The 20,516-nt window shown below is 31.9% G+C and overlaps 1 protein-coding gene and 1 long non-coding RNA gene across 8 annotated transcripts in view; both read right to left on the bottom strand.

Moving 5' to 3' along the window:
• Nucleotides 1-20,516, bottom strand: part of LOC126741914 (cyclin-dependent kinase 12) — a 50,644-nt gene extending 30,128 nt beyond the window's left edge. For 2 of the 7 annotated variants that reach the window (XM_050448388.1, XM_050448384.1), the window contains exons 1-10: nucleotides 20,204-20,515; nucleotides 19,492-19,900; nucleotides 12,497-12,871; nucleotides 12,348-12,401; nucleotides 8,769-8,946; nucleotides 8,616-8,705; nucleotides 8,404-8,556; nucleotides 8,049-8,340; nucleotides 1,538-1,690; nucleotides 1,319-1,485 (exon numbers count right to left, since the gene is read on the bottom strand). In XM_050448388.1, coding sequence (XP_050304345.1) covers nucleotides 1,319-1,485; nucleotides 1,538-1,690; nucleotides 8,049-8,340; nucleotides 8,404-8,556; nucleotides 8,616-8,705; nucleotides 8,769-8,946; nucleotides 12,348-12,401; nucleotides 12,497-12,871; nucleotides 19,492-19,585 — 1,556 coding nt within the window. In that variant the 5' untranslated portion in view covers nucleotides 19,586-19,900; nucleotides 20,204-20,515. Of the gene's footprint in view, nucleotides 1-1,318; nucleotides 1,486-1,537; nucleotides 1,691-8,048; nucleotides 8,341-8,403; nucleotides 8,557-8,615; nucleotides 8,706-8,768; nucleotides 8,947-12,347; nucleotides 12,402-12,493; nucleotides 12,872-19,491; nucleotides 19,901-20,203 lie in introns of all 7 variants that reach the window. The other 5 variants (XR_007662433.1, XM_050448386.1, XM_050448387.1 and 2 more) reach the window with 5 other exon arrangements.
• LOC126741916 (uncharacterized) lies at nucleotides 4,423-6,779 on the bottom strand. The gene is made up of 3 exons (XR_007662434.1): nucleotides 6,041-6,779; nucleotides 5,305-5,486; nucleotides 4,423-5,173 (listed from the first exon to the last, which is right to left on the bottom strand). It is a non-coding gene; the product is annotated as an uncharacterized LOC126741916 (long non-coding RNA).

Genomic DNA, 20,516 nt, shown 5'->3' with positions numbered 1-20,516 from the left:
CAGCACTGCTCAGAAACCCATATCTGAATCTCTTGGTCTTTTACATACATTGACACCTCAGGTAAATTTTGTCATTTTATATTTGAATATTAAGTCTTAATTTGGATTACAATTTTTTTTAGGGAACTTTTGAAGATTCTTCCATTGTAGAGTGGAATCAGTGTGACAATAATTTTGCAGAGGACGACATTGAAGAATGTCAATCGGATGAAGCAGAAGTATTAAATGAGGTTGAGCAGGAACCCTCAAATAAAATTTCATTAGATAGGGCAATTAATGCCTTTAATATAGCGATTCTGTGGGCAGCAGAGGAAAATGAAATTGACATAAATGACCTTGTAGTCTTAAAAAAAATTAATAGAGAAAGCTGTGATGTTAAAAGTAAAACAACCTAAAAAACAAACAAAAATTTCAGACTTCTTTAAGAAAAACTAATTTCTTAAAGTTTGAAATTTGTTGTATCTTTCCTTCTTTACAGTAAATAATATTTTTAAGTAAGAATATGAACTTTATGTTATGTTAATTACGTTTTGTTTCTGTTACTTTTGGTAATTATAAATGTTTAGTACACATAAAGTGTAACCTTCGTTAACGTGAATAAATCGATAATGTGAACAGCCTTTGTTTTTTTGAGTTCACGGTATTGAGTGTCTACTGTATTTAAAATTTCTTAAACTTTTTAAGACATGAATTAGTTAGTTGCTTTTCTTCTCATTCATTTTTTTCTATATTTGTATGGAAAACAGACATGAAAGAATGGACAAGAAATAGACAGTGAGATAAGAAATATGCCTTTAGAGTGTAAAAGATGTTAAAAACCCCTTTTAATGGTGGGAAACAGTCATAATTATCTACTTTTGGAGTAATATCTAATAATTCGGTTGAATTTACAGTACTGAATTTATCAGCGATTTTAAATGTCTAAACGTTTCGAGGATAACTTATTATTTTGCATATTTTATGTTCTTTCTGGCTTGTCAAGAAACAGTAGTACTCTATCTGCCATCAAACACCCTGTATATCCAGAACAGTTGTCAATTGAAAGAATTCAGAAGATATTTGGCAGTTACCTAGGAATTAATAAATATCCCACAGGAAACAGACTTAATGTAATAATTTAAGTATAGGAATGCCTAGAAAAAGCATATCAATCTGCTGTTTTAGTAGTTCGTTGAAATTGAATATTAACTAGAACTTGTTTGCTATGCTTAATAAAAGAATGTTCTTTATATATAAATCTTGTAATAGTAATTTTGAACCCTAAACAATTAGGTTTTGAGGCGAGTGTAATTCTATTAATAATTAAAAAGTGACTTACTCAGTTTCGTCCATTCCCGGTGGCATAGGCAACATCGTTACACTTTTATGTTTTCCTTTTAATGCATCGTTGGTTTTCACTTGGGTAGCATCGAAAGAGGCCAACCTAGAGTCGATATTAGCGGGCGCCGCCTGTTTATCCGATACAGTCAAATTTATTGATGAACCCTAAAAAAATTGATGTAATGCAAAAAAAAAAACTGTGGCAATTGCAACGTACTTTTTCGTTATTACTAGCCTTATGATTTTTGGGAGACGCATCTGGTATAGGAATATTATCAATATCCATGGGCACTGAACTAGTGTTCACTTCCGAGTTACTACCACTACGGTCGCCGTCTACGTCGTCTTCTACCGTTATCGTTTCGGTATTCTAAAAATGAATGATTTCAATAAAAACTGTATATAGAAGCCCTAACAATTATAGGTTCGAACCGAGCAGTTATTTTGGGAAGAAAATGCCAATTTAGCAACTAATTTATTTTGATTTTTTTTTTTAATTGTAAATATAAAATTAATAATTTTTTTTTATGATATATGCAATTAATAGTTTATAATGGTAATTACTTATTTAATTAGTTGTTACTGACCACTAAATATCGGAAGCACTGGTTTGCAAAAGTTTAGATTAAAAATTAATAAAGTGTAATGACACCCTTAACTTGGATAACAGCCTAAACCAACTAGCCCTTAACAAATTTAGTAGTAAAACTATCCTATATTTCTTGCAATTTAGTTGTGGCAAATACGTTGAGAATTGTTCCTTAAACGTTGCTTAATTTTTGCCAAACTGTCTCTATTGGGTTCAGATCCGGACTGCTAGAGGGATATAATAAAACTCAATTCCCATCCATTTTTCGGTAGATTTAGCCGCATGGTATGAGGCGCATGAAAGATTAGATCTCTGGATGGATATAAATTTGATTTGGCCCAAATGTAACTATTCCTTTTTTACTTTAGGCAACTCCAAATAAATTTAAAAAAAATAAATACGCCCCTAGACATACCATGGGCACTGTGAAGCATAATGAGGAAAATTTACGAATTTGGGACTTTTTTACAGTCAACAATTACACCCAAATCATTTTCATTGCTGGAATTGCTAATATTGAAGCTATAATTAATTATATTTTTGTTAAGTGTCAGCGACATTGCTGAACATTTTTTATTATTGAAATGTAATGAGTTTGCATTGCACCAATCAACAACCCTATCTAAATCATTCTGCAGAGAGAGAGATCACCTAGAGAGGTAATTTCCAAGTAAATCTTAAAATCATCTACAAAAAGTAGTTTTTGTGAATCATTAGAAACAGAAGCAATTTTATTTATGGCAACCAAAAATAGCAGATTCCCAAATTGGAACCTTGGGAAACTCCTGAGGTACTAGTAATGAAAATATCAGACTTGGCGCCCTTAACCTCTACATACTGTTGTCTATTTTCTAAATAGGAAGAAATTAACTGAATTAAATCTGTAGTTACATTATTTTCAGAATGTGAATTTACTATATTTATTAAATTAACCTAAATGATACTAGATTTAGGAAAATCACAGTTTTTTTTACTGTCGATATAGTCATTTTGCATAAAAATTAATCCATATGGTTAAAAAACCCGGCACTCATACAGAACGTCACGAAAATTACAGAAGCCCGTAAAACTGATTGAAATACGGTTAAAATTTCCTGCTTAACATCACAGGTACCTATAAATTCGAATGTTACGCAGCTTGCATCTTAGTAAGCCAAATGCAAGATCGAAATTGGTATATGAATAGAGGTACCAAGAGAATGGGTTATTTTATTAGACCAAACGTTCCTGCAAAAAAATTTACAAAAAGAAACTCATTAATAGAAATGCTGGGTGCTCTGCATTAACGTAGAAACCACTAATAGAAAATGATGCTAGTAATTCGAAAGTAATTATTAATAGTATTGGACCACACCAAGTTTAAAGATTTGTTAGAAGAAACAAAGAGATTTCCTAACAAATACTGATCCGCCTACAATTGGGAGTATTAAAAGAGAATGGCCTGTGCTTTTTACTAAAAAAGCTATATTTTGGCATTTTCCAAAGCTGACCTGAAAAGCTAAGTATAAGAAGTTTACCATTTGTGACGAAGATCAGGACGAAATCGTGCTGCAGTCACTGAGGATACTGGCACATTACTTTAAAGAAGATTTGTCGACCTTCTGTTATCAACTTAGAACATTGAAAGGCTAGAAGTAGCATGCCGTGGAACTATGGACAGGTTTGTTTGCTTGCAACATCTCTGATGCAATGATGCCAAATGCTTATACAGAAATGGCAAAAATCACTTTATAATATCATAAAAATTTTCAGTTGTTTCCGAAGGCTCAAAACAATACTACTGCTCCCCTTTAATAAAATATCAAGCATTTTTTTAAAATAAATTTGATAAAATACTCTATATCGAAGTCAATATTAACTTTAAATAAATGAAAATAAAGTACGAAGAAACGAGAAAACGGTAATGGCATCGCAACGCCGCTCGATCCCATTGTTTATGCCACTCATACAAGCACTCTCTACCAGTGACGTCGTCAACAAATATTTACCTGATAAATTTTTATTAATTATTATAGAGTTTGAGTATAAGTAATATTACCATTTATGAGCTATTTATGTGTTTTTTTAACGGACTTCGTTAGAGGAAGGTCCTAATAAAAGGCACCATTTTTGTCAAAGCATTTTTATGGAAATTAAATATTTTAATATAAAATTATAGATTTCTTAATAAATCATGTTTTAAGACACAAATTATTAACATTTTGCAAAATTTTATTGTTATTATTATATTGGACAAAACTCAGGTTTACATCACTTACTTTATATCACATAATATATACTTCTATGGTGCTGACTTTTTCAAAGGGACAGTATTGATTCAGCGGAAAGAGTTAAAACTACAAGGAGGTTTAAATTGTGAAGGAGTTGCAGGTTTTTTATAGGTTATAAGATTTTTATTATGAGTATTTAGCCTGTACAATGGTTTTGAGACATTTAACAGTGACCTATATAATACCTAATACCAAATATTATATCATATTAATTTATACTAAAAAACAAAGCTTACCCAAGAATAAAGACTATGTACAATAGATTAGATTAAATAGTTTATTAGTAAAAATATACAAACAAGTACTTTTACAAGTCAAATAAAATATGTAGTATGTTGGGCTTTTTCAAAAATCATGTTATTATTTCTTAAGTATTTTAATAATGACTTGAGACATCTAATTCAATTTCTTTGGGGCAAATTTGTTTATTGCAATCTTCGAATTTTAATTTTTTGCTCTTTATTTTTTTTCCATAATTTGGTAACAAGTGATTTAGCTTTTGAAACGGTGGAATCATCAGTGCTTAGGTCCTCAGGATATCATTTTGATTTTACCCTAGAATAATATACATAAAAATATAGTATTACCAATTAATTGCATTTAATTAAACAAATATAACACAATAAAATACTATATCACTTTTAAATAAGATATATAGAATAGGATGATACATGGCATAAAACTAGTAGTCTATTTTGAGTGTATTTTTACCTTTTCCTTGGCAGAGTCAGGGAATATGTAGCAGTTAAACAAAAACGGCTTGCATGAGAAATAGTAATTGTTGACCTAGACCCCACGGTTACTGTAGAACTATTAATCTCAGATGCAGTTATTGTCTATATCAGCTTCACTGTTTGTACTATATACCATTTTGGAAGCTAAAGAAGTTTTTGCACTCTTCAGGAAAGCTATTCCTGCAGCTTTGAAGGGTAAATCACTTGGTAAATTAACTGAATTATCAGCTGCTGTGTTTTTAACCAGTGCATCAGAAATCCTAGTAAAAAAATAGTTTTACATACATACCTAATTTAATAAGTATAAGTTATAAATAAAGCTTCTGAGTAACACTAATCCTTTTTGTGACGATTTTTTTATACTAGAAAAATATATTCAAAAAAAAATTACCTTTGAGGTAGAGCTGATTTTTTTAATCTGTTTGGTCTAAGTCTGGCTACTGATAATATTATCTTCCTTATATAAGAAATCACTTCTAAGGATGTGATCTGAACAAACAAATATGTTCTGTTTAATTTTGTTGATTTCCATTAATGAAATCCATTGTTCCCTTTGGGCATATATTAGGCAATCTATAGTATTTGATATTTAATCAAAAAGCAAAAAAAAATTACAGTAATGAATTAATATGTGGTGCCAATTTCTATATATATTATTGTAAGTTGCAATATGGTAAAACAAAAAAAAAATATCGACCAAATTTTAGGGAAAGACAAAATTAACTTTATACATAGATATCAATATATAAATAATTTTCAAAATTCTTTAACGGCAATAAAAAAATAGTAATTTCATCTATCTACCTAATGTCTATATTAAAAAAACATAACTATACATAGATAGGTACATGGTTATTAGGTATGCCTTCTTTCTGCCAAAACAACAAGAAAAAAACATAAAATCCTGTAATAAAACCAGGGACAAAATTCTAGTTTTATATTTTTATAGCCTATTGATAGATGAATATGTTCAAAAAAATATTTAGATTTAAAAATATAAATATTTTGGTATTTTACCCACACTTTCACATTCAAGTTTTTATTAGGTTTATCTATAAGATCCCCTATTCTACGTTTATGATGATGGTTACCCCATGATGTGATGTTATGAAAGTATCGGTACTTACTTGTGAAAAGATCGGCTTGAATCACCTTTTTATCATGATGCGACACAAACGACACAAGTTTTTCCCATCCTAGCAATTTAAAAAAACACTAAAATGTGGCCTTTTTCCTTTTGAAACCGAAAATTAAAGAAAATACACCAATCCCGAAAATAAACAAAAAGCCGTTTGACAAATGACACTACGCGTATGGCTCAGACGCTTAAGCTCCGATGTTGTCGCTTCAAATTTTTTAGAAGCAGTTTTAGGGATAACAATGTTAATAATTTTGTTTTTTTTTGCTTAAGGATATTATATTTATTCTTAAAATAGGTTAATTGTAGTATTTATACTTTTTATTTTAAATTTTCCTATAAAATATAACACAAATAAGTTAAATTAACGTTATAATGGTTGTTAAAATATAGCTAAAAATTTCCTCCGTTGGAAATTTGCGTCGACTTGACAACAGAGAATCGGCAAATATGTTTGTAAACAAAACAACCCTCTTGCCCCTGTGCACATGTTGGACTCAAACAAAGTTGTTGTTTACTAATTCTAGCCTTTCAATGTTCTAAGGTTATCAATTTGACGTAAGTACAGGCTGTAAATATATAATTTTTTAATAGCTTACAGTTTTTTCTTTTTTTTTAAGAACATCAAACCTGAAAGTCAAGAAATATGGAATCGCATAAGTTTTGGAATTATATTAAAATTTGTATTAATATGAAGTTGTTTTGTTTACATTTGTTTAGTATATGTACCATTAAAATAAACTTAGTAAAATTAAGCTTTTAAACATTACTTTAACAAAACATGTAGTTCAAAAAGCAAACACAACAATAAGGGGCCCATATTGTTTTTCCTGCATGTAAGCATGTTAAATGTTTATAGCTTAATAAATCCTAATATTTTAAGGTTAATTCCATTAAGTTTATCTTTTATCCTTTGTTTTACTACAAAATAAATTTGTTATGTTAAGATATGTTTAAATAAATATTAAAGGAAATATAATTTTATTTTTTCATAAAAGCTTTTAGTTTGGGATATTCCCACAATTTTTAAACGAATTTTATTTAAAAAATATTACAGCAACAATATATAATATCTAAATATAAAATAAAAACACAGAAAACATACCAGCATTTTTTAACCAAAAATATTATAGTAAATTTACAGGGTCTCTGAAAAATGCTTAACCTTTTTTTACAGGATTTTTACGGATATAATCGTTGAATTTGCATTAAAACCATTGTAAAAGTACAAGACTACAGTAAATCTTTAGTAATATTGCTTAAAAATTACTATAATTATTGCTTACATTTTACAGAAGACCGCAGTAAAATTACGAAACAAAAAATTCACATTTTTACAGATATTTTAAATTTACAGTACTAAAATAAGTTTACCACTCCTTTTACTGGTAACATATGACCTACTAAATTGGCTGTAAAATTACCACGTTTTGATTTTCAGGCTAAGGTTAAAAATAAATAAAAAAGGTGGTACCAAAAATCACCACAGCCCTTTATTATATAACCAGGCAGACCATCGGGACCAATAGATCGGTTCCCTTTTAAGTTTTTTAATGGAATCCCTAACTTCATCTGCAGAAAATTTCCTTCTACAAAAGTATGCTTAGGAAGGAACTTTTACACTGATGCACAGGTAATTCATTTTCAAAAACTGAACCAAAATATGTTGCCAAGATATTAGCAATATTTTTTGTGCCAGATATGGACATATCCTTATAGGAGACCTGAGATGGAAAGTCAGACTTTTTTTATTACGAACATGGGATCCCTAAACAAACCTGCTTCTACTCTACTTAAATGATCATCATATAAATGTTTTATTTTAATTTTTTGCCTTATTTGTCTGTACTTATCCCATCAAAAGTATATAATAATTTATGCTGAAGATAATGCTTGCATCACCTTTTTTTCAAAGCAGTTGTAGAGCCATTAAAAAGGTCTATGGTCTTCATTAATGTTTATCTTATCTGCTCATTGTAAAATAAAAAGCACATTACCTGTCTCTCCGTTTTAAAATTCTCTTCGAGCTTCTTAAGTTCTTGTTCCCTTTTATATTTGTCCTTAATCAGTTCGGCAAATAGACTAGTATCGCTAATTTTATTTGATAACTGTGACGGTCGTATCGAGTGCGGCGACGGACTTCGGTGCCTGTGCCTCGGACTCCTCTCGCGCCTCGGACTCCTCGATTTGTGTCTCTTACTCCTACTTCTAGATGGTGACGGACTATAATGCCTATTTCTACTATAACTGCGTGAACGCGAGTCCTTTCGCATCAAGGGACTGCGACTCCTAAAAGCAAAAAAAAAAATCGATTGCGTTAATCATTAAAACTGGCTCAGTCTGGATTTATACCGAGAAGACCTTTTCTTGTCCCTCATCCGATCCTTTTGTCTTCGGTGTTTCCTATGCGCCTCCCGTCGTCTCCTAGAGTTAGGCGACAATGATCTGCTGCTGTGCTTATGGTGGCCGCTACCGTGCATTTGCGAGGGATCAGGAGTGTAAGCTCTGTAGCAGAAAAAAGTAATTTTTAGACGATTCATAGGGGTCTGAGGCATAGGAATTACCTAGGGATAGGAGAGTGTCTACTATATTCGTCGATAATTATAGGCGACGATATCTCTCTTGTGACTGTTATATGATGGTTTGATATTGACCTGGAGAATAGAGGAGGATTATATTAAATAGTTTAGGCGATTTTTTTTTGTTTTATATTTTACCTGCTAGAATGATGACTATGTATGGGTGGTGTGTGGGGGCTTTCTCGGGGATATTCCCGAAAATAGTCGGTCCTAGGCATCCTAGGGGGTGGGGTCGCGGAAGGGGGGCTAGGTTCGGGGGAGGCTATATGGCTGTCGTTAGAGACAGGAGAACAAGCACCAGTGTCGATTTTCGAACCTAAATAAGTATTTTTTGAATAAAAATTTATTTTAACACTGTTATAATCACGGGTTAGTTGAAAAAATATTATGTCCAACTACATTCTTTATTAGTTTTCATCATTTAAAGTACTTTTTCAATAACTTATTCTATGACTAATTAATTTTTTTTATTGATTAATGAATAAAGGAATCCTTAATACATTGAAACATTTTTTTATAGGCTTACAACGGATTTTAGACAACTGCCTCTAAAATTATTTAAAAAGATTTATAAAAAAAAAATAATTTAATAGTATTGAAGAATTTTTGAATTTTAAATACTATTTTTAGGCTTTTACGTTGACGGACACCGACAGGCATTCCCGTCTTTGCCTAAAACGCGTCAGTGGGGGGCACTTTGAAAATTGGACGGGTGATCCCGTCTTCCACTTACTTATGCTTATATGGCATCGACGTGGTTTTCCGTCGTATTTTCATATAAATGTATTAGTAGTGTCCTACTAGACATGCAAATTTTTTTAAAAGAAGTTGATTGGTTTGCTATTTTTGGCGAAATCCGTATGTGATCGTGAGGGACTTTGCTCCCACCTCGCCGCGTAATTAGGTCGGAATTCTGCGCGGTAACTTATGCACATGCACGCGGTTTATTATTATCGGTCAAACTGGGATATTGTTTTACTTTCTTGCGGCGTGTTTTCGTGTGGTAGGTAATATCTTACGTTTGGCTTGTAATGTTTTTTTGTGTATGCAAAGTCTACTGTGCTATATTTTTACGTTGTTTGGATTGAAATTATTTGTGTTTTTTGGTGTAAGTACTAGAGCGTGTGCATTCCATAGAAATGGACGAAAAACTCAAAAAACAACTTCTGGAGTGGTACGACGAAATTCCTAGTGATGACGATAATTACCTTGATGACGGCGATGACAATAATTCAAATTTATCAAGGGAGAAATTTAAGCAGAGGGAGAGTTTTAGTGAAGACCATGATGATTCTGCTCGGGATCCAAATTATGAGTTGAGTGATTCGGACTCGGAAGCAAACGTAGTGAGGGGTAGGTAGGTTTTGTCCTTATGGTATGTTTTTATTGTGACAGCTAATTTATAGTATTTTTAGACGGTCACCTGGATGTTTTGGAGGCCGATGCATTGTCGGATATATCAAATGAGGGCTTGAGAAATCACAATCCGTCAAATGAAGATAGTGATGACGATCGTAAAACCGCAGAAAGTAGGTTTCTTTGTAAATCGCAAATTTCATTACCCCTCATATATTTTTTTTTCAGCTCAAGATGACAGTGAGGGTATAGGGGATGATAAAGAATGAAGTGGTACTGTAAAAGAAAATACTGATTTTATGTTCGATAATAGTCAATCTGTGCCAAAGCAGTCATTGGATGATGTTGATCCACTTCAGACTTTTCATGTATTGTGGTCTGAAGAAATTTGGAACTTACTATTGGAAAAAACTAATGAATATGGTAGAAAGTTATTTGATGCAAATAGACCTAAAAGAAGGTACGAGCATTTTAAATCTTTTAGAGAAATTACTTTAGTGGAACTCAAAAAGTTTTTTGGGCTTTGTTTATTGACTGCGCACGTAAAATGCCGAGAAATTAGACACATGTTTTCCTATGACCCTATGTATTATCATCCTATATTTCCCGCCACAATGTCTGGACGTAGATTTGAGCAAATACTTCGGTGTTTGAACTGTGCAAAAAATGATGAAGAGCTAAATAATAATTTATATAAAATAAGCGCTCTTGTAGACCTTTTCATAAAAAATTCACAAAACGCTTTCTATCTCCAAGAACCTTTGTCACTAGACGAATCGCTTTTATTATTTCGCGGAAGACTGAAATTTCGTGTATATATCAAGAATAAAAAATCTAGATATGGAATCAAATTTTATGAGCTTTGTAGCAGTGATGGATATGTACTAAATTTAGAAATTTATAGAGGAAAAACAGGAGATGATGATGCACAAACGGAACCAAAAATTACTGCTTTGAAACGTCTCATGATGCCTTACCTAAATAAAGGCCACCATTTATGCATGGATAATTTTTATAACAGTGTAGCTCTTTCTGAAGATTTACTTACAGACTTCAAAACGCACACTACTGGGACTTTACGAAGTAATAAACGTGGAAATCCGCAACACATCGTCGGCAAAAAAATAAAAAAAGGAGAACACATTTGGAGTCGCAAAGGTGATGTGTATGTGTCTAAGTGGAAGGATAAACGGGAGGTTCTTGCACTTTGCACGACTGGCTACAAACCCCAACAAATCGAGGTACAAAACCGATATGGCCAATCCCGAAAAAAACCTATAGAAATCAAAGAGATGGCCAAAAAAAGTTATTTTTCATATTTTGGATTTGTGCATTTGGAATGCCTATTTTCTTCATAAAAAATACGTCAATTCCAATTTGGATCTATTGAACTACCGACACTCGATAATAAAAAGTCTTCTGGGATTATCAACAACTGACGCTTTAGACGGAAGAGATTTTGTGACATCGAAACCTTCTAGAAAAAGAAAACGGGTGTCAAAATCAGGCAAAGAAACAGAACAACATTTTTTGGAAGATATTCCCATTTCGGAAAATTTTAAGAAAAAAGGAAAGTACTATCTACGGTGCAGAAACTGCAGCAAGAATAAAATCAGAAAGGAGACCTCATTGCGTCGCAAAATTTGTACAGACCATGCCTCCACTCTGTCCAGAGGGACATGTTTTGAGATGTGGCAGAAATAAATTTTCTTTTTTACATTTCATTTTTACGTTTCAATATTGAATTAAGCGTTTATGTACTGTTCTACTATGTTTTCACTAAATATTTTCAAACCCTTGTGTTTTTTATGGCGGACGGCAATAGCCGTCAATGCCCATATGAAACAAAAGTCATGTGTCATGGGGCATGACGTCTATGCCCGTCGACCCTTTTTTTCAAAAACAAACATTTTAAAAAAATAAAAAATAAAATTTTCAAAAGTATTTATAATCACTGTTTAAAAAATGATTAAAAGTACAGGTGCTTTTTTTTACCTTGAAACCCGTTTTTTGAGTGTCCGTCAACGTGTTAATAGTAACTGTTGTGATATTTCTTTTATTGTATTTGCGTTTAGTAAGTAAGTGAATTTTATTGAGTTTAACCACTTTACATTTTAGTGATGAATACTACTAACTTTATCCCATTTGAGGTGTTTAAATATTTTTTGATCTATTGACATTATAATAAAGAAACTGAATCAGTTCACATAATCCACTGAAAAAGCTTACAAAACCAATAATGTATTATATCAAAACCCTCAATCATCACTGTGTTTAATATAATTCAATAAATAGTGTCACAAAAAGGAAATACATATTAAAAACGAAATGCAGGTTCCATAATGCAGTTTCAACTCTTACCTGGACTATCATCACCTTCGACCCCATAATACTCTTGTGTAGTGCATAGATCAAAAGAAAAAAAGAAATAATTTTGACTTTCTTTCAATATAAATAAATGTTAGTAGAACATTAATATACATGTTACAAAACACAAAGATTCTTACCAATAACTTCCTCGCGGTTCTGCCATTCGGCCAGTGGATGCACTTCTCTCTCTTCTTTAGCAGGGGGGGTCCTAGGACTGCTCTCTTTTGATTCTTCTTCGTCGCTATCGCTACTATCCGAGCTAGACTTGCGTCTTTTCTTTTTCTTCTTTTTTGATTTTTTCTCCTTTTTGTGCTTTTTCTCCTTCTTTTTCCTCTTCTTCTTCTCGACATTTTCATAGTCCTCCACATAGGGGGATATAACCTCAACAATCCGGCGTCTTAGTTCGCTCGATTTAGAAGAATCCGAGGCTGAAAGATGCCTTTCACGAGAGGTTATTAGTAGGGGTGGAGTGGGAGATCTGGGCATTACCACTGGGTCCAGTCTATGTCTCCTTGCTACACAAAAAAAAATTAACCAGCATTAATTTTGGATATAGAGAAGTAAAATAATCCCTGTACATTTGTATATATAAGCTATGAATATTGGACTAAAATTCAAATTATAAAGACTCTAATCAATAATCAATCAATTTATTAATGCCAATATACAAAATAGTATTCACACAAGTCAAGAATTACAAAGTTAAAAAATAGGGTGATTGTTTATAAAAATTGATAATAAAATTTTTCATAAAACACTACATAAAACTCATTAAAACCAAAACACAATGATTGATATACATACTATGAACAATACACAATCACAATATGTCTTAAATAAAATGCAATATCACAGATAGAATGTGAATTTTAAAAACTCTTCAGTTGAATAGAAGGCATTAGAGACTAGAATTTGTTTTATTTTATTCTTAAAACGTTCCAAATCTAAATCCACATAGTCGGTAGCAAGTTTATTATATAACTTCATAGCTAGAAATCCGGGACCACTCTGACACCTTGTTAAGCTTTGGTAAATTGGAACTAGCCTATTTATGTTTCTAGTACCATAGTTGTGTATATCACCATGTATTTTATACCGATCCCTATTCCTGTGTACCCATAAAAGATTTTCCAATATATATACGGAAGGTAGGGTAAGGATTCCCTTCATAGAGAAAACAGATCTACAATCCTCCCTGCAACCCAGCCTACCGAAAATTCTGATTGCCCTTCTTTGTAGTGAAAACAACCTTTTTGTTTATGGGGCATGACCCCACACTAGAATAGCATATGTGGCTATGAGATTTTAATAAATGAAATTCATTTATTAAAATCTGAAACAATATTCATAACAATCAAACATAAACCTTCTATTTGCTAAGTATTGAGTTTAAATAATGACTGTAAAGATGTATTATCAATTTGTTATCTTAAGAATCAATTATCAACATTTTTTGGTGTCTTAACTTAGTATCTCGTAAAGGTTTTGTAGCTGTTGATACATGTAACAAATAAATAAATAAATAAAAAGGAGCAAGTAGGGTTAGATGGGAACAAGTAGGGTTAGATTGATCAGTTATCGATTATAATCACAAGATGTATATCAAATTAAAATTATTATCAAGATTTACATGGTTCTCCTATATGAAGGATTAAGAAAAAAAAACAGAGATATCGGAATTTTCCATTTACGTTGCTGGTTTCTCCTTAAATCCTTCCAATAATTTTTCCATTCAACAGCCTCGAAATTAAAATATGATATATTCAAATACAAACATCCTTCCTATCGTAAGAAATATAAATAAAGTTATGAAAAAAAATATATAGTTGAACAACCCGTCTATTGAAAGAAGAAAGAAAGAAAGAAAGAAAGAAAATGTGCTATATTACGTAAGACAACAAAATCTTGTGTACAAGCATCCTAAAAACTAAAAAATTCCAAATTCACTTTAAATTTCAAACAAACATAACATCTAAAACACTTTACCATAAAATTTACACACATTACCAAAATTAATCATAACAAAACAGATTGAGAAAAAAAAAGCATCTTTTTGATAAATTTCATTAAAAAATAAGTAAAGCTGTCAATAAAACAGAATTTAGAAGAAGTAAATTACATTATTTAACAGGAAACAAAACTAAAACACTAAAATGATGTCAGAGCACAGGTTAAAAGGTATCATTAAAAAAATCGCCAAGGCTATAATATGCCCTGGATAATAAAAGTGATTTTAATTCCTTTTTGAATCTCTTAACTTCTAAAATTTGTCTGATACATAGAGGAACATGGTTGTAAATTTTTCTGCTAAGGTATATAAGTGAGTTCTTCATGAGGGAGGATGTAGGGATTGGTAAGGGAAAATCGTTAACCTGGCGAGTCATATGACCAGTGTTAGAGGGAGGTTTAGGACATTTATGAATAAGTATACAGTATACAGAAGTATACAGAAATTTCAACAAGTGGAAACCTGAAAAAGTTGTGAGGTATGGGTAAACGTGAGGCATCAATATTGATGCTTGGGTAACAGATAATATACTGCAGAGCTTCTGGATTATATGGTAATAAATTATCAGTAACAATAGGAACAACTAACTTGTGCCATAACTCCTTTATATTGAAAAGGGAGAATTAAATCACAATGGAATCATTTCTGCATATAACAATTGAGAAGCAGCATGTGTTGTTTTTATTTAGTTGAATAATTGCCATGAATAGTCACTATTTATGTACTAAATTTTTTATTTTAAAAGATCATCGCTCACTTTTGAGATTAAAATAAAAAGTTTAACCGATGCCTTGTGCAGCTGCACATATTTAATGAAAATAATAAATATTCATAGTTTTTTATAATAAATAGTCTGATGTTCATAGTGTCTTGGCAGTTTTAGTATGCAGAAAAATCAGATTACAACAGGTAGCAGCATGTGCACAAACATACCCATTTAATTCTGAAAGTATTACATTCTTCTGGGAATTATTGATGCCAGACTAGTTAAAAGGTTTTTTTTTTAATATTTTAGCATTGAAAACTATGGATGAAGATGTTATTGAAACATTCAGAGGTAAGTAAACAATTTAATTAAATTCTATATGGCGGTGAAGGGTTCCTGTGTGTTAATATCCATTGTACATTTTGAGTACTGCCTATTATACAGAGAAATGTAGAAGATAGTAGGATGAAAAAAAAATTACAAATTGTATGAGAACTAGGAACAATACAGATTGTACATATTGTCATTTCATTTTAATATGAAACAGATATCAGTTTTATTTGTGGAATGTTCTTTAATTACAATTTCACCTGTCTTTTCAAAAATATCTGCAGTTAAAAAAATTGTGAAAATTTGTAAAAAAATCATTTGCAGTTCATGTACTTCCTTTTTCCTGATGATAGATCCATACTATGACTAGGAATAGGCAATTACTATAAGAGAAACCATTGATCGAGATATTGAGGTAAAATTGTATGGTGTAATATAGCAACAAGCTAGTATTGAATATCTCAAAATTTTAAGTGCTCAGTAAATAATCTCACTTTAAGAGCAAAAATTGTCAGAAGTTACTTGCTTTGTTTATTAACAATAGATTAAGGTTTAAAGAACATGTGTGTGAACAAGTGTGACTCAAAGATTGGCATCAGCTTGGTATGCTGTAAGGGTGGCCAGGATTAATTTAGGGCAACATATTACAAAAAGAATTTATTTTGTCTCAATACAATCATATTTGAGATATTATGGGATTCAATTCTGAGGCTTTTCAAACTGTCAACTTATTAGTTTATTAGCCTAAATTTCAACAAAACGGAGGAAGTCCTATTCTCTTTGAGAAATACAGAGGGTATCAATGTTGAGAGTTCGGATGGGGTGAGATTCTTGGGTGTTCACTTAGATCCTACTATGATATTTGATTAGCATGTGGAATTTATTGCAAATAAATTGACAAAACAAATACATATTCCTTTTAAAACACTTAAAAGGCAGAGTAAATAAGGATGTTTTGTTAATGGTTTACCATGCGCTAATACAGTCCACCTGCAATTATGGTCTCTTGGCTTGGGGTCATGCACCTCAAGCTAGGAGAATCTTTAAACTGCAGAGAAGAGCTCTGAGGGTTGTCGAGGGTCTGGGTTTCAGGGACAATGTGAGAGACTCTTTCAAAAAATTTAAAATTCTTACACTTCCATCACGGTATATCTTTGAATGTCTAATATATACAAAAAATAATTTAAATAAATATACCCAGAGATCAGAAATTCATACTCACAGCACTCGGCAAGTAGATTTCCTGGAAATGCACTTGTAAAAAAATTACTTGCTGATAGAGCCTTCTATAGCTTTGATGAGTATCTACAAGCTCAACTGTGAAAATTAGTGAAAATGAAATAAAAATAGGTTTTAGGAAATTGAAATTGATATTGGGGTCTCCAAAATTTTAACTGTTTGTAAATTGTGATTATTTTATTTAGTATTTGTGAAATTGTATCTTGGGTGTTATTTTTTAAATATTTTAGATAAGGGTTTTAATTTGCAATGTAAAACTAATAATTTGTAAGTGAAATAATTTTTTAATATGTATTTGTCTACTTGTGACGATTGTAAGAAATTTTTTTTTTTCATAAGCATGAATAAACTTTACTTTACTTTCTATACAGAAGCACATGTGCATTACTTGTGTGGAGTTGTTCCTAGGGAGTACTGCAGGCCCCCTGTTTGTGAGAAGATTCTTATTTTGACTGGGCATATTTAAGCTTGTGTCAGTGGACATGGTACATAAAAAATACAAAGGTTCTGTTAGTAACGAAGTAACAGGAACAAGATTTAACAGTACTTGTTTAGGATTTCTTATCCCAAGAACCAATAATTTAATGAAAAACTCATTATTTATGAATGGATAAAAACATATAACCATTTGCTTCTGGGAAACTAAAAATATAGAAAGTAATAGTTACTCCAATAGGCAAGTAGAAAAATTTGTGATAGTAAGGCATATTATTCTCCTGAATAGTTTTATATTAATCTGATGTGATTCAACTTTTCCTATAAAGTACTTTTATATAAATAAATCACTTTTGCTCAAATTCTTGTATAGCTTTACTGTACTTCTGTTTCAAATTTTAGTCTGGTTTTACTTTATTGACATTTCTCTATATACAATTATATTACTTAGGGTTCAGTTTTGGGGCCTATACTTTTTCTCCTATACATAAATGATCTTACCAATCTTAATGTAAGAGGGAAATTTACTCTATTTGCCGATGATACCACACTTCTTTGGCACAGCCCAGACACAGATACTCTGCGAACTACATTAGCAACTGATCTTCAGCCAGTAAATTTCTGGTTTGAATCAAACTTGCTCTCACTAAATCCTCAAAAAACCAAATTATTGTGTTTTAAGTGTGCTCTAGACCACATGCCTTTTTTTAATTCAGCAGTTCAGCAGTTTGATAATAGAAAATTTTTGGGTATATTCATTGACAGAGAACTCAGATTTGAAGAGCATATCCTCGATACTGGCAAAAAGGTTGTTTTGCAGTCAGAGTGGCTACCCTGGAGCTTGGCATGGAGTTTGGAAGATCTGTAAATTTTTCATTAATTGAATCCCATCCATTTGCTTCTGGGGTAATGCAGCTGCCAACCTTCTACAAATGCTGCTTGTTTTACAGAAGCGTGCTGTACGTTACATCTGTGGGGCTAAACCAAGAGATTCCTGTCGCCCATTATTTGCTAGGCTGGCCATACACACTGTCTTCTCCCTCTACATTCAGGAAGTGGCCTGCTTACTTTTTGCAAATCTCTTTAAATTTATAACCCCAAATCCAAGATACTTAACGCGTCAAGTGAACAATCTAAATCTTCCAATACCCTCCTACACATTAACTAAAAAATCTATTTTCTACGAAGGAATCAAAATTTTCGATCGTTTACCAGGTGGAATCAGGGAGGCAACATGTATTGACACTTTTAAACGTAAATTGAAAATACTTTTGACTGAAAAATGTTACTATTCACTGGATGAATACTATATCGACACATTCTAATTTTCCCTAAGTGTAAGTTTACAGTATTTGATTTGTTTGTATGGTTAGAATTCTTTGCTGTCTTATACTTGAGGGGATAATTATGGAATTTAATTAACTTTTTATGTCTTTTTTTTCTGCTGTTCTTATGTATTGTTTTTTGATGTTTGTTTTGAGTGTGTATGGGGTGTAGTGGTTAAGTTTATAATAATAATAGCCTTTATTTGCCAACAAAATCGTATACAGGACGACAAAGCAACGTCATACAAAGCTGGATCTAGCTCCCATAGGGTACATTAATTTTTCTTATCTAGAATTCATAGAGGCAATATACTTATATAAACATAATAACAAAATTTAAAATAAATATTCTAAATATCTAACACAAGTTAAAATTATTAGCCAAAAGTAAAATTATAAAAACATTTAATCTGCAACCAGTGGTAAACAGCTTTTTTAAATTGGACTGTAGATTCATTGCTTCTAATATCAGCAGGTAGCATTCTATAAGCCCTGATGGCCATATAATGAGAACCTCTTTCATAGTAAGCTGAATTATGCAGTGGAATGTGGAGATCGCTTCTATGTCGTCTAATCATAGTCACATCCTCAGCGTACATTGCCCTATTCTCAACAAACTAATGATTGTGTCTCTTCACAAATAACACCAAGGAAGAAAAGTATAAGGAGGGAAGGGTGAGTATTTTTAGTTTGCAGAAGTAAGGTCTACAGGAAGTTCTGTAGGTCATGCCCAATAAACAACAAATGATAGGCTTTTGCATTCTAAATATATCTAGAGCTCCTCTTGCAGATCCCCAGAAACAGATACCATATTGCTATTCATTTTCTGTCAAACTATTGTTAGTATTATTAATATTTTCTTGGCATTGTTTAGTGGTAGTAATTTAAGGTAGCTGTGTTTAGAACAATTTTTCTTTGTTAATAACAATAAAGCATGTTTTTTTTTTATTTTTTATTAATTTTTGCTTAATAAATAAAAGAATTGAGCTCTTCTTATAATAAAGAAATTTTGAATTAGAATTGATATAAATAATTTATGTTAAGTAATTTTAGTGTTTTTTTTTTATCCAAAAATCATAAAAGGGAACATACCTGGAGGACTCAACATCAAACCAGTCGTCGACGCTCTAGCCAAGTACATCTCCTCCATCTCCATGTAGGCTCTCCTTTGATGATTTCGCCTCATCTCTGCTGTGTACTCCTCCTCGGTAAAATCACCAAAATCAGCGACTTCTCCGTCCTCTGTATTACTGCCTGTTCCGGCTCCTTCTTCGCCACTCTCGATTTCACCAGCTTCAGGACCAGACAGATCTTCGGAGCTTACATCCGAGTACTCAACAAGGGGTTTAGAGGTCACCGAGCACGCAACACCATCTCGAATCCTACGTTTTTTAGATTTTTTTGATTTCTCTTTTTTCCCATGACGGTTTTTTTTCCATTTTACATCAGCCTAAGCCCAATCCAGCGCATAGTAGCTGGCTTTCCTGTGAGTAACAGGACCCTGTGGATGGACCACATACATTTTTTTTTGAAACGTCAATTTTTTAGGTTATGTTTACATAATTTTAGAGAGTTTGTGAACGTTTCTTTAATATTATTATTATTATTTTGTATTAATAATTGCATAAAAAGCTTTAGAAAGGGGTGGTTTGTGTTTATTTGTGTTTGAAATCGAGCTACTAAAGTTGGATTTGACATATTTGACCTTGATTAAAAATGGCGAACCGATGGTGATTTGTGCAAAGGGTGGGTCCGGAAAATTGATAAAATAATGAAAAATCTCGTATTTAATTAAAAATCTTACCTCAAATCCGGATATTGGGTCACTTATCACTATCACTTCACTTAAAAATACACAGAAACACCACCCACGGCACTCACAGGCAGTTTTTTTCCTGAATCATTCGACTTCTCAAAAAGCGCAAATTCAAAGCCAATTTATGGTAAATATACTGTTTTTCTTGGATGTTTTTTCATATAGATTTAGAGTTTAATTAATTTTCCTTCGGATGGTTCATAGGTCATAAGATAAATTTGGATTTTTTTTGTGTTTATTGCAATTTTGTGGTACGATCCCAATCAATACGACGCCATTTTTTTTTGGTCTGTACATTTCG

Source organism: Anthonomus grandis, chromosome 11 (assembly GCF_022605725.1).
Source record: "Anthonomus grandis grandis chromosome 11, icAntGran1.3, whole genome shotgun sequence".
In the NCBI taxonomy this organism is placed as follows: domain Eukaryota; kingdom Metazoa; phylum Arthropoda; class Insecta; order Coleoptera; family Curculionidae; genus Anthonomus; species Anthonomus grandis.
Note: the sequence above shows the minus strand (reverse complement) of the source record. Positions and strands in the feature narration are given on the sequence as shown.